The 13,979-nt window shown below is 46.0% G+C and overlaps 1 protein-coding gene across 1 annotated transcript; it reads right to left on the bottom strand.

Moving 5' to 3' along the window:
• Positions 1-12,618: 12,618 nt before the first annotated feature.
• On the bottom strand, positions 12,619-13,557 carry LOC140912768 (olfactory receptor 5AR1-like). The gene has a single exon (XM_073347794.2). It carries the CDS (start codon positions 13,429-13,431, stop codon positions 12,619-12,621), a length of 813 nt encoding a protein of 270 aa, XP_073203895.2. The 5' UTR covers positions 13,432-13,557.
• Between the last annotated feature and the right edge of the window lie 422 nt (positions 13,558-13,979).

Here is a 13,979-nt window from a genome sequence, read left to right on the forward strand (position 1 = left end):
TGTGCATTGGCGATCCTTAGCTCAGATCCTCTGAGGGTGCAAATTGGCACAGGAGTCACACCCGCTGTGGCTCCGGCCTGTTGACTTCACTGGGACCACTCCAATTTACACCACCCAGAAGCTCCAAATGACCGATGTCAATTACACCAGTAAAGAGACTTGGATGTGGCTTCTTTGCTTCACACCACCTAAGGATCTGGCCCACTGACTTCAGTGGATCTAAGCTGATTTATGCCAGCTGGAAATCTGGCCCCTTTGAATTACATAGTTTTTATGGCCAATGTACATTAGCAGGAGATCTGGGCAATTAACTTGAATAGAGCGTTTCTTATTTACACCTGGTCCATTGGCATCAATAGGGTTATGCTAACGCAGACCAGCCAGGGATCCAGCTTTCACATGGCTGAGTGGGGAAAAACAGTGATGTTTAAAGAATGCTAATACAAGTTTGATTCCCATTAGCATTCGCTCCCTTTATGGGTTTGGGTCTGAGGTTGGGGACGAAGGCTAGAAGAGTGAAGCTGCGAGAGGCAAGCCTTTCAGAGGTGAATAGTGATTTTGGGTGCCTAGCTTGAAGCAGCTCAAAAGGACTGGATTTTCAGAGAGTGCTGAGCACCCACCTTCTGAAAAATTAGGCCCTTTTAAGGTGTCTCATTTTTGTCCACACAAAATGGCTGACCACTTGCTCAGCTTTGTCTTTAGTATGTTTCTCTCACTCAGTATATAAAGGCCTCCTGACTGGATTACTTTGATAGTATAATGCTGGCACTCATTCCTAGGCTGGGCAAAGGCCTGAAATGAGAATCTGGACTAGCCTCACAACATAAGGCTGAGAAGAGGGAGGAGATCAGGCTTCGTTTAAAGTTTGGTGTCTTTACTTAGCATCCAAACCCAGTTTCATCTACTCTTCCCCAACTGTACAAATATGACAAATTACACCCGTGGGCCTCTCTGCACTCCTGGAACCACATGGAAATCACAATAACTCAGTTCACACTTAGGTTATTTTTTTTTATTTCAGGGACCAAAACAAATCCAGACCTAGACATCTGCTTCTCTCCAATTAATCCCATTTGAGTCTCAGAAGGCTTTGAAATCCCTCACACTTACCAGACCTTCAGCCACCAGGTTGTGGGCAGTCTGACCTAATGGTCTGTGTGGAATCAGGTGCCAGGCCTGGTCAGAAGGAGAGGTTTCAGATCACAGGATTGAATCACAGAATCACAGGGCAATTTCAAGTGATTCCTTGTCATCCAGTCCCTGCTTCTAGCACTTGGAGGTTTAGGGACAACCAGAGCATGGGGTTGCATCCCTGACCATCTTGACTAATAGTCATTGATGGACACATCCTCCATGAATTTATCTACTTCTTTTTTTCTCCACAAATCCACTTTAAATTCATGCCTTTAGTTAATCCAGATTAACTGTTCTGGATGTCCCTATGTAGACAGGCCTTTAGTCTCTCTGTACTTCGATTCCTCAGCTGTAAAATGGGCATAATAGCACTTCCCTACCTCACAGGGATCCTGTGAGAGTACATAGATGAAAGACTGTAAAGTGCTCAGATAATATTGTAATGAGGAAGGTACATAGAATTTGAATGAGATAAACAGAGCAAATCATTGCAAGAGCCAAGGCAAAGCAAGGAAAGGAGTCAAGAGGCAGAATATTTAGGGGATGCATAGTTTATCCTTCCTGACCGCAAACTGGCAATCAGTTAGACCCTAAGTATTTGGGCAAGACCCAGAAGCCAGACACCTGGGAAAGAATTCTGTGTATTAACTCAAAGCCCTCCCCATCTAGCATACCATCACACACACTGTATCTGTCCAAAGGGTGATGGAGCTTCTGCTGTGTCTCTCCAAGAACCCCAGGGGAAATTCTAGCTGAGTGATCCAGAATTCCTGGTGTGGTATTCTCTGCAGCACAGACCCTCCATGACACCTCAAAGCACGCCTCATGGCTCCGATCCACAATCTGACCATTACTTATTAGATGTCTGAATTCATGGGAATCTCACTGTGAGTCTGAAAAAAGCTCACTCAACTTTTGCCTTTGCAAGCCACTGCCTCTAGGGTTTGGCCCGGTAAAGTAATACTGTAAGTCCTTGAGAGAATTTATTTTCTAATGCTTTCAAATGTTCAGAAAAAAAACCAAATCTGGGCCTTCAAAGTTTTTGACGTTTTTCCAAACCAAACTTGGACATTTTAAATTTCCACCTTTGATTTTAGAGGAGGGGAAACATCAGGAAGAAAAAATAAAGTGTCCATGAAGGAGCACAGTGTGTGTGTGTGTGTGTGTGTGTGTGTAACATTCTGCAGAAGCTGTGAGCACAGGAGGGCTGCTGAACTCTCCATGGTAGGAAACGTAAAAGTGTGGTACACAGAAAAATGAAAGACATCATGGCAAACAGTAGTTGAGGTGTAACATAGTAATCAGGTATGCCAATAACAAGTGATTTCCACAGTACGCTTTCCAAAGAAAGCATTTACAGTAGCACAGAGATATTCTCCACTTCCACAACTTCATAGTTTGCATTAAGCAGAGTTAGCCTCCAAGCCAGTAAAAGGTCGAAGAGCTGGATGTCTCTGGAGAGTGGGTCTCGGAGTGGAGTCTTTCTCCTGAGAGTCATTCCTTCCATTTCAGGCTGCATCAGGAGACTGGATGCTTCTCGAAACGGTGAATTCTATGTGGAACCATTCACCCCTTGGCCAGTGGCTTAGAACAAGACCACGCTGGTAACCCCCCAAAGCAAACATTAGCTAATGGATGTTTGGTGAGTTCTGTGTCAAGTCCAGTACCTGGTGGGCAGGAAACCTCCTTACCCAGGAACATCAGTGTGATGGTGCATATAAGAAAGATGACCATTTGTATCATTGTGGTTACTACTGTTATACAATTGCAACAAATCTTGTACAAAAGCTGTCAATGGAAAAAAGTTATGATTTGGTAAATAAAATTATCCTGCTTATAAGCATGTATCCTCTTTGTATCTGAAATTATGAATATCAGCCATGGACTTGTATCTTAAACCTGCACTGTATTCCTGGGGGACACCCCCTCCAGATTCTGTGTGTTGGTGGCCTACCAAGGACACTCCACTCTCATAATGGGCCATTGAAGAAACTCATCCTACGTAAAAGAATAAATGGACACAAATCAGATGTCAAGAATTATAACATTCATAAACCAGTCGGAGAACACTTCAATCTCTCTGGTCACGCAATCACAGACATGAAGGTCGCTATCTTAAAACAAAAAAACTTCAAATCCAGACTCCAGCGAGAAACTGCTGAATTGGAATTCATTTGCAAATTGGATACTATTAATTTAGGCTTAAATAGAGACTGGGAGTGGCTAAGTCATTATGCAAGGTAGCCTATTTCCCCTTGTTTTTTCCTACCCCCACCCCAGATATTCTGGTTTAACTTGGATTTAAACTTGGAGAGTGGTCAGTTTGGATGAGCTATTACCAGCAGGAGAGTGAGTTTGTGTGTGTATCCGGGTGGGGGGTGTGAGTGAGAAAACCTGGATTTGTGCTGGAAATGGCCCACCTTGATTATCATGCACATTGTAGGGAGAGTGGTCACTTTGGATGAGCTATTACCAGCAGGATAGTGAGTTTGTGTGTGTGGTTTTTGGGAGGGGGGTGAGGGGGTGAGAGAACCTGGATTTGTGCAGGAAATGGCCCAAACTGATTATCATGCACATTGTGTAAAGAGTTGTCACTTTGGATGGGCTATCACCAGCAGGAGAGTGAATTTGTGTGGGGGGGTGGAGGGTGAGAAAACCTGGATTTGTGCTGGAAATGGCCCAACCTGATGATCACTTTAGATAAGCTATTCCCAGCAGGACAGTGGGGTGGGAGGAGGTATTGTTTCATATTCTCTGTGAATATATAAAGTCTGCTGCAGTTTCCACGGTATGCATCCGATGAAGTGAGCTGTAGCTCACGAAAGCTCATGCTCAAATAAATTGGTTAGTCTCTAAGGTGCCACAAGTACTCCTTTTCTTCATCCTGTCTAGATCGCTCTTCTGAAAATGCCTCAGACAGCGAAGAACCAACGGCAATCCCCTCTGATTCAGCAAAACATGTAGGGGCATGTGACATGCTCATATGATCCTGGACTTCGTCTTGGGCCAGGTTTCAGAGTAACAGCCGTGTTAGTCTGTATTCGCAAAAAGAAAAGGAGTACTTGTGGCACCTTAGAGACTAACCAATTTATTTGAGCATAAACTTTTGTGAGCTGTAGCTCACAAAAGCTTATGCTGAAATAAATTGGTTAGTCTCTAAGGTGCCACAAGCACTCCTTTTCATCTTGGGCCAGTAACTTTCCATATACAGGTGCTGTGGGCTTTGTTTGGGATAATAAATTTCCGTGCACATGGCAACAAGTATAAAAGACCCCAGAGACACCTCCTTTTTGCCTCTTTCCTGCTCTGATTCTCTGGATTGTGGATTTACAACTAAAAGGAGCATCTTGACCTATGGACTAAGGACTTTCCAATCTTTTGGAAGTCACCAGAGAGACTTTACAAGTCTATTCCATCACTGCTACAAACCTCATCTAAGTACTTTGCAATCATTTGTATGTATATGTATACTCTGGTGATCTCCATGTTGAACTCCCTGATCTACAGCCTGAGGAACAAGGACGTGAAGGATGCTCTGACATAAACCATAAGAAGAAAAATATTCCCTAAAATATTGTTTAGAACCTGATTAAAAAAAAAAACAACATCTAACTGCAAGTCGGCATGGAGAGACTGTTTTTTTTTTACATGGTCCACACTGCTTATTCAACACTTCTCTTTTAAAAAAAAAACATTTCTGAAAGGCATACATACGACCATGCTCAAGCACTGGAAAAACTGAAATAGATCAATATTTATTTCAATGTTGGACATGAATTTTCCTTTGAATTTTTTTTCTTGAATAGAAAATGTGATTCAACAGAAAAAAAATACTGCAAGCTCCTTGGAGCAAAGACTGTCTTTTCATCTGTTCGTACAGCACCTCGTATAGGGAGTTACTAGGATAGAAACTATAAAAGTGGTTGTACATCATTATGTGGAAACTGGAGTACACAACTAGTTTTGGTATAATTGATTTTTTTAGCTACTACTTTCCACAAAAGTGGAGATTTTCTGCCAGAAAAATGTTGATTTTGAAGAATAGTTTTGATTTTCTGGTGTGAGAAATCTAAACGAAATCTTTTATTTTCGATCATTTCTACAATAACTTCTGCATCCACCGAAGCTGCTGCGATCCCTCATGGAAGTTGTAGTTTGAGTGCTTCATGACCTTATTCTTCCCTTGGGCTGGAGTTCCTGGTTGAACCACATTTCCCATGATGCACTGTGTTTATAAAATTCCTATGATACACTATGGCACCTCACCAGGGGGAAGGAATATGATGCATCAGTGGAAATTAAATCAGTTATGGCAGCCCTGCTCAAAGGAAGGACTGGGGGCACGAAACACGGAACTACAACTCCCCGAAGGCACTGCTGTTACTCAAGCAGATGCTGATGAATACTGAGCTGACCTAAAGGAAACATTTCAATACACCTCAACAAACAAAAATGAAACTTTTCTAGTTGGAAAAAGAAAAGGAGTACTTGTGGCACCTTAGAGACTAACCAATTTATTTGAGCATGAGCTTTCGTGAGCTACAGCTCACTTCATCGGATGCATACCGTGGAAATACGATGAAGTGAGCTGTAGCTCACGAAAGCTCATGCTCAAATAAATTGGTTTGTCTCTAAGGTGCCACAAGTACTCCTTTTCTTTTTGCGAATACAGACTAACACGGCTGTTACTCTGAAACTTTTCTAGTTGGGAATGTCAAAATGTCACATTATGAACGATAATTGCCAAACACTAGAAACCCGGATGAAAACAAACATTGAAATTTCAGAGTTTCCCACAGGATGGGTACTCCATTTTTCTATTTGCTTCCGCCTATGTTGTCATATAATCTTTTGTCAGGTGCAAAGAGGTTTGGTAATATTTTTATAATAGTGCTGGCCTGATTTTCAAAAGTGCAACTCATCTTTGGAAACCAGATCACAGGGTTAAAATCTTCAAAAATGGGCACCTCAAGTTGGGTTGCTAAATTCATATTTGGGCCTAAATATGTATCTCCAAGATTGCTGAGTACCTAAAGTCTCCTTTCGATGTTGGTAGAAGCTTCTGGGTGCTTGGAATATCTGAAAATGGGCACCCAACTTCCACTGACTTTCAATTAGCTCTAACTACCATTTGCACCTTTCAAACTCTCCCTCTTAAATTGCCCACATATTTATTTAGGGGCCTAAGTGTAGACACACAATTTTTGAAAATTTGACCATGTAAATATTTCTTTCCAACTCTAAATAGGGAGACTCAATTCCTAATTCCTGACCCAATTCAAATTCCTACTTATTGACAATTGGTACAAGTCTGATGCATATGTTGCAACACCGGCTTTGCCCAGCATGACTGACAGAAGTAAAGCTCTGCTTTAGAGCCCCTTGTTGTTGGATAAACTTGTTTATGACTTTTATACAAGTTGTGTGTGTGTATGTGTTTCATACGACAATTAAGCTGAAGGCAAACAAACAAAAAGTGCGGCCAAAGACAATTTAAGAGAAAAGCAAAGGGAAATTCCCCTAAAGTCCTTATATGAAGTATTAAGTCAAGATGACCTGCCCAAAATATGCACGAAGTCTGTAATCAATGATAATAGACCAATCAGAAAAGAAAGCAACAACATGAACTTGGGACAAAGAGCAGTGAATTGTGAGCAGTAGGTTTTGCTTGTGGAACTCTTCAAGAGATCTCACTGAACCCAGGACTGTCTACAGGACAGAATGCAAAAATTATGTCTTTGCAAAACAATTCCAGCAGCAATGATTGGGCCATCCCTCCTCGGGGGAGATGCGCTTCTTCACCTCCTACAATTTCACATCCTGCATCTTGGACTACGTTGGGACAAGAAACAGCCTCTATTTAGTCAGTATAGTTAGTAGATCAGACACTGGAATGAGACTCGGGGAACCTGGGATCTATTCCCAGTGGTTGTGGGCAAGTCGCTTCCCCAGAGTGTGCATCTGTTTCCACTTCTACACTTTGTCTATTTAGACGGTGAGCTCTCTGGGGCAGGTGCTGTCTTTCAGGCTGTGTGCGTAGAGTGCCCAGCACAGTGGGGCCCAATCCTGGATGCAGGCTGTAGCTGCTACCATGGGACAAAGAATTCTCAGTAGCCTTCCTCCATGGCCAAGATTTATCCTCTGACTGCCTGGGAATGCTAAGGGCCATGAGCTGGAGCTCGATACATTCAGGCTAGAAATCAGGGGCACATTTTTGAAAGGGAGGGTAATAAAGCACTGGGAAAACTTCCAAAGGATATAGTGTCTTCTCCATCACTGGGAAACTTTACAGAAACCCTGGGTGCGTCCTTCTGGAAAATATGCTCTCGTCCAAGTACCAGAGAGGGGGTGGATGCGGGAGTCACATGGGGAGGTTCTCTGGCCTGCGTTGTGCTGCTGCAGGAGCTCAGACTAGAGGATCACAACAGTAGCTTCGTGGGAATCGGGGGAGGCAGCATAGGTCAAGTGATCGGAGTCTGGTGGGGGGTGGGGAAGCAAGGAAGGAGCCATATGGGCTGGATGGGCGTCTGGGGATGGGGGAGCAGCCAGGCCTGGGGCTAATGATGGTGGGGGGTGTTTGGGGGGAAATAAACCCATGGGACACTGCAGGAGGCATCATCAGGGCCAGGGAGGCTGAGGATTTCCAAGCCCTTCAGTGCTGTAAGATTTGGCCTCTGGGTCAGTCAGGTTGGCACTTCTTGCCCACACTGAATTCACTGGGTTTTTCTAAAAAGATTGAACCAAAGAGAAGCGCTGAGTTAGCACCTCTCTGGCTTGTAGGAAAAGAGTGGGGCAGAGTCTGTGGATGTGGTGGTAGCCCAGGGGCGAAGGCTCTTGCTGCCAGTACCACCCCCACACGGGGAGAGAAGCCAGGAGTTCAGATTCCCAGTTTATTGATCTGTTTTTTTTTAAACCTGTAACGTCCCAATGTTTGTTCACCAAGACAATCTGGAAACAACCAGAACACACTTGAATCTCTAGAGGCGAAAGCCACCCTCTCACATTCCCCCAAGTCCCCTCAGCTTGCCAGTGCACCCCTTCTGGGTCAGACTGGGATCCACCCTGGAGGGAAACAGTCCCATGCTCCATACCTCCCCCTCTTCCTTTCCCCAAGCCAGACCTCCTAGAAGGGAAAGACCCCATTTCTCGCTCCCCTCAGCCAGCCAACCAGCCTCAGGCTGGATCAGAGCCAGGACCCCTTGGAGGGGAAAGGCCCTGTGTCCCATTCCCCACCCCTATGACTCAGCCAGTGCCCCCTGCCCTGGGGCTGGATCAGAGGCCCCCATGTCCCATAATAGAGCAAAGACCCTATAGCCCAGAACCTGAACCCATTTCTGTATGCCATGTGGCTTTCCCCAAACCCATGCATAAACCCTTACAGCCGAAGAGCAACCCCCGCCCCCACCACCACTCAAGGATTAAATGTGCTCCCAATTCGGGGTGGGGGGGTTACCCCTTTTTGCCGTGGCCTAGAATCCCCATCTCTCCCACTCCAAACCTACATGCTGCACACAGAAAAATGGCTCAGGGCCCCTAGGCTGGGGAGCCCGGGATCGGATGGGTGAATCACCCCGGCTCCTGCTCACCCCGTCACAAAGCTCTGCTGGCTGGACCCTCCCTCAGGAATCCCTGGACCGAGCTGCCCCGACTGCAGGGCCCAGAGCCTGATCACCAGAGGAAACAAGGTCCTTGCATGATCCAGGCCCTGCCCCCAAGGTCAGGCCCCAGCACCGGGCTCTGAGCTGCTCAGAGCTCATTCTCCTTCTCTCTGCAGCAAGGGAAGCACTGAGAAAAAGCTCCACACAGTGTCTGCACAACAATCAGCCTCATGCTATAACTGCGCACCTTTTCCACCCTGTAAGACTGGCTCAGCAGAGTGAAATGCAGACACTTCTAGACTCCCCTCCCAGAGCTGGGAATGGAACCCAGGAGTCCTGACAACCAGGTTATCCTTCCCCTTCTCTAACCTTCTCTAACCACTAGGCCCCACTCTCCTCCCAGAACCAGGAGTAGAACCCAGGAGTCTTGTCTCCCGACTCTCCTGATCTAACCCAAAAAACTTCCCTTCCCAAGCTGCAGATAGAAACCAGGCGTCCTGACTCCCTTTGCCCCTCCCTGCACCACTCTGTTATATCCAGGAGTAGAACCAGAAGTCCTGGCTCCCAGCCCTGCCCCACCCCAGCTCCTAACCCAGAAGACCCCACTCTCCTCCCAGAGCTGGGACTAGAACCCAGGAGTCCTGTCTGAGGCTTAATCTCCTCCCATTTCCTAGCAGAGATTTCAAATCTCAGGCCCTAAACATTTGCCTCAGGACAACTATTTAATCTACGAGGACCTGTAATAATAGCAACACCACCTGCCTGGTGGACTCTCCTTCCTCCAGAGCTTATCACTTGTCTATTAACACCACCAAATGATCACAGCTGCTCTGACAGTCTCAGCAGGGCTGCCGTCAGAGGCCCTCCGGGCCATTAAAACCACAGTTTTCCTTACACAGTTCTGCTGATTCTGCTAGCCAGGAAAAGGAGAAGTTGGAAGGCCTCTCTGTAACCCCTAGAGCTGGGGAAGAGGGGAGCTCAGTCTCTGTGGGCCTGGTCAGCCCCCAGTCTCCCCTCTGAGGTTTGCAAGCAAGGGGGCCAGTTGATACACATCTGACCTACAAGCTGGGCTGAGAGCCCACCAACTCATTAAACACAACGTAACAGATTCAGGGGCTTAGAGGGGAAAGATCCTGTATGCCATTCCCAGACCTCCTCCCACCCCTGCCCCTGGACAGCTAACCCCCTGGCCTGGGGTCAGATTGAAACCAGCATTCTCCCAAAGAGGAAGGTTCCCCATACCCTATTCCCAATAGCCCCTGGTCAGAAACCAGTACCTCCCCACCTCCTGCCTGTAGAAACCCCACTCCGACATGCCCTCCTCACATAGTGTTGCCTGCAATCCCTTATTACAAGGGACATCCCTTACTTTTTCATCTCTTTACAACAAGATCAGGAGTTGCTGAGCACTGCAAAAAGCAACAAGAAATACCCCTGGTGAAGGTAGGTGAGTCCTGCTTATTATTGGGAGTATTATAAAACTACAACTTATGAGAATACCAGGACAAGGGGTGGGGCAGGAGTGCTATGAAAAGAGTCCCTTATTTTTGAAATACAATGTTGGTCACCCTATCCTGACACCTCCCTCCTGCCAGCTCTTGCTAGGACTATCAAAAGCAAGAGAGAGTGGCAGGCTAACAGCCAGGCTGGCCAAGGAAACATGTCCCAGGGTGGGGCTGGGGCAGGAACAGAGTTGAATTTTGGCTCCAATATAGAGAGAGTTCTTGGTGGCTGAGAGAAATCAGTTGATGAGAGCGAATCAACACAGAAACATTGAGAGAACAGGATGTGTGAACCACAGGAGTGTGTGTGTGTGGTGGTGGGAAGGGGAGGTTAATATCCTGAAGCAGGAAGATCCACAGATTAATTATGTACTTAGTAAAAAGAGAAACCTGCTCTTTCATATCAGCTCCTAATGTGTTATTCTCCCCGCAAGGGAATGTCTAGATGAGGTCCTGGGGTCACAACCCCAGTAGATGAATCCTCAATCATACACCCCTCCTGCTATGCAGGGACAGGATATTTCATTTTCTCAAATGGCTTCCTGCTAAAGGGTGGGGGGGGGTGGTTGCTGGAGTGCCCTTAATATAGGAGAGCCTCTGAGGCGGAGCTAAGGCCCTCTAGCCCCACCCACAAATAGCCTGGCTCTGCCTCTCTTGACAAAAGACCATGCTCAGGCAGGAGTGGTTTCCTGTAGAGGGAGGGTGGGAGTTTGTTTGTGAGATAGGGCTGTGTTTATAGGCAGTCCTAAGGAGGAGTGTTGGGCAATTTAAGATAATCCTACATCTATGGGCTTTTGTAGGAAAAGGCTGAGAGTTTAGGCTTCTCTGTTCTGTTCCTAGCTTTGGCTGGGGAGTAGTGTCTGTCTGGGAACTAGAATTCCTGGTTTCTGTCCTCTATGAAGAGAACTTTAAGAGAGGGCATTGTCACTCTGAGCAAGGAGATTCAGGCACAGAATGGGTGCGAAGCCTGTTTTCTCTAACCTACTAGACCCTCTCAGACCGGGTATAGAACCCAGGAACCCTGGTGTCCAGTACCCTCCTCCTCTCTCCTATAGGCCCTTCCCCAGGTCTGAAGAAGGGCTCTGTAGAGCTTGAAAGCTTGTTGCACCAACAGAAGCTGGTCAAATAAAAGATATTATCTCACCTATCTTGTCTATCCGTAGACTCTATGATGGCAATTTCCCACAATATTCTGCACAAACGTTACTGAATTCTGTGAAATCTTATTGAATTAAATGTATGTATCATTGTGTTCTAGGGACTGTGTTTGATTACATGGGACAGGAGGACGACCACCCTCCAAAAATTAAGAACAGGTTGGAGATGCAAATTTACTCAAGTTGTAACACCTCCAGAGAGCTACCACCACCTGGAGAGAGGCTTACATATGCTTGTTCAAACTGGATTCTTTAAGGGTCAATGGACAAAGAAAGGACTTTGAGTTAAATAGCTTTAGTTAAAACTGATTCAGAGCCTTATTTCTAGTGTTCCAAACAGACAGGACCGTCTGTCCAAGGGCTGCCTCAATCCTTCCTGGTTTGGAAGGACATGGCCCAGTCTGTGTGTTTGTTCTGAGTAAAAGGCGGTGTGAGCTTTTAACCGTAGAAAAAACCCTTGGTGGTAAGGTTTGAATTACTGTTCAGCATCTAGAGCCCTTGTTGGAGCTGGGGTGATCTCTGGTGAGGTTGTTAGCATGAATGTAGGATCTTTTATTGCTTTTAAAGTTTTCTCTATAATGCTTTCCCCTTGAGAATAAATTTGTTTGCTTAGAAAGAGTGGTGTGGTAACTTATAACACCATTGTCTATCTCAGGAGAAAAGTATAGCAGGTTGGCTTAGGCAGTCTGGCTTACTGGGGAATTCACAGTGTAGGTAGGGAACTGTGGAGCCCCAAAAAACCCCAATCAAGAGGGCGAGAGGTGTACATCTCCACCCAAGAGAGGTGACAGCTGAGGAACTGGAAAACCTAAAAGCAGGTGTCCTTGCTGGGGGGTTACAAGTTCAAGGTTCCTGAATGAGACAGACTCCACTCCCCTTGGAATTTCTCTGGAGTTTAGTCTCAGGGACTTGCCTTAATCACCCGCCCCCCACAGGTTTTAGTTCCAGAAGGAGCTGCAGGAACCCTCCCCCCTGGAGTAGAACAGAGTCATACATAAAGCATTCTTATAACGCAAGTTAATATAATGGTCCCAAAGATACTGCATGGGGTTGCAATATCTGTCACACCAGATCTTCTGTCTTACCTGTTGGACAATGCCACCTCTAAAACATTATTCTTAAAACTTGAACACATTAGAGTTTTTATTTTCATTATAAAATTACATAGAGTGGAAGGGAATGGAAAGAATATTGTCACTTTAGTCCAAAAGATGATTAAATTATTCATCAAAGCTGCTGAGAGAACTTTCTTCTCTCTAACATTCTCCCCACGACGTCCTTCACCTCCTTGTTCCTCAGGCTGTAGATCAGGGGGTTCAGCATGGGGATCACCATCGTGTAGAACACAGAGATCACCTGGTCCTGCTCCAGTGAGGAGGTGGAACTGGGTTGTAAGTAGGTAAAGCACGTTGTCCCATAGAATATAGCTACGGCTGTCAGGTGGGAGGTGCAGGTGGAGAAGGCTTTGCGCCTGCCCTCGGAGGAGCGGATCCTCAGTATGGCAGCAGTAACATACAGATACGAGAAGAGGATGATCAATATGGTAGTCAGTTGTATGGAACCAGCAAAGATAGAAAGCAGCATTTCATTGGTGTGAGTGTCGGTGCAGGAGAGCCGCATGAGCGGAAGGACATCACAAAAGTAATGATCGATTACATTGGGCCCACAGAAGGACAGCTGAAAGGTGCAGCTGGTAAACACGGTTGCATTTGCAACCCCAGCCATGTAGGAGCTAGACAAGAGCCAGATGCAGGACCTCTTGGATATGATGAGCCTATAGAGCAGTGGAGTACAGATGGCCACATAACGGTCATAGGCCATCACCGCAAGGAGGAAAGACTCAGTAGTGGCAAAGGCAAGAAAAAAGTACATCTGTGCAGCACATCCAGCATAGGAAATGGCCTTACTCTCCCTTGAGAGGCTCTCCAGCACCCTGGGGGCGATGGATGAGGAGTAGCCAAGGTCAACGAGTGACAAGTTGCTGAGCAAGAGATACATGGGGGCGTGAAATCGGGAGTGCGTCCAGATTAGGGCAATCATCCCAAAATTCCCCAGCAAGGTGAGAACATAAACCACCAGAAATATGAGGAAGAGGGCAACCTGCAGTTCTGGATAGTCAGTGAATCCTGCAAGGATGAATTCAGCCACGGTAGTGTCATTTCCCTGGGCCACTGCTTCACATGGGCTTTGAGGAGAGACCTGCACAGAGGGAATTTCTGTAGAAATAAAAAACAGTGTGAGGACCTGGAATTCCGTATGACCAATGACAGCATTTTAGTCCATTTGAGACCCTTGTTTGCTGAAAGTAAGAATATTTTTACCCATGTGTGCTGTCAAGGTTCCTCCCCCACTCTGAACTCTAGGGTACAGATGTGGGGACCTGCATGAAAAACCTCCTAAGCTTATCTTTACCAGCTTAGGTCAAAACTTCCCCAAGGTACAAAATATTCCACCCGTTGTCCTTGGACTGGCCGCTACCACCACCAAACTAATACTGGTTACTGGGGAAGAGCTGATGATTCTATGATTCTATCTTGTCTCGTCTTTGGTCATTTTGGTCAGGTGCCAGCGAGGTTACCTTTAGCTTC

The sequence above is a fragment of the Lepidochelys kempii genome, chromosome 6 (assembly GCF_965140285.1).
Source record: "Lepidochelys kempii isolate rLepKem1 chromosome 6, rLepKem1.hap1, whole genome shotgun sequence".
Classification (NCBI taxonomy): Eukaryota; Metazoa; Chordata; order Testudines; family Cheloniidae; genus Lepidochelys; species Lepidochelys kempii.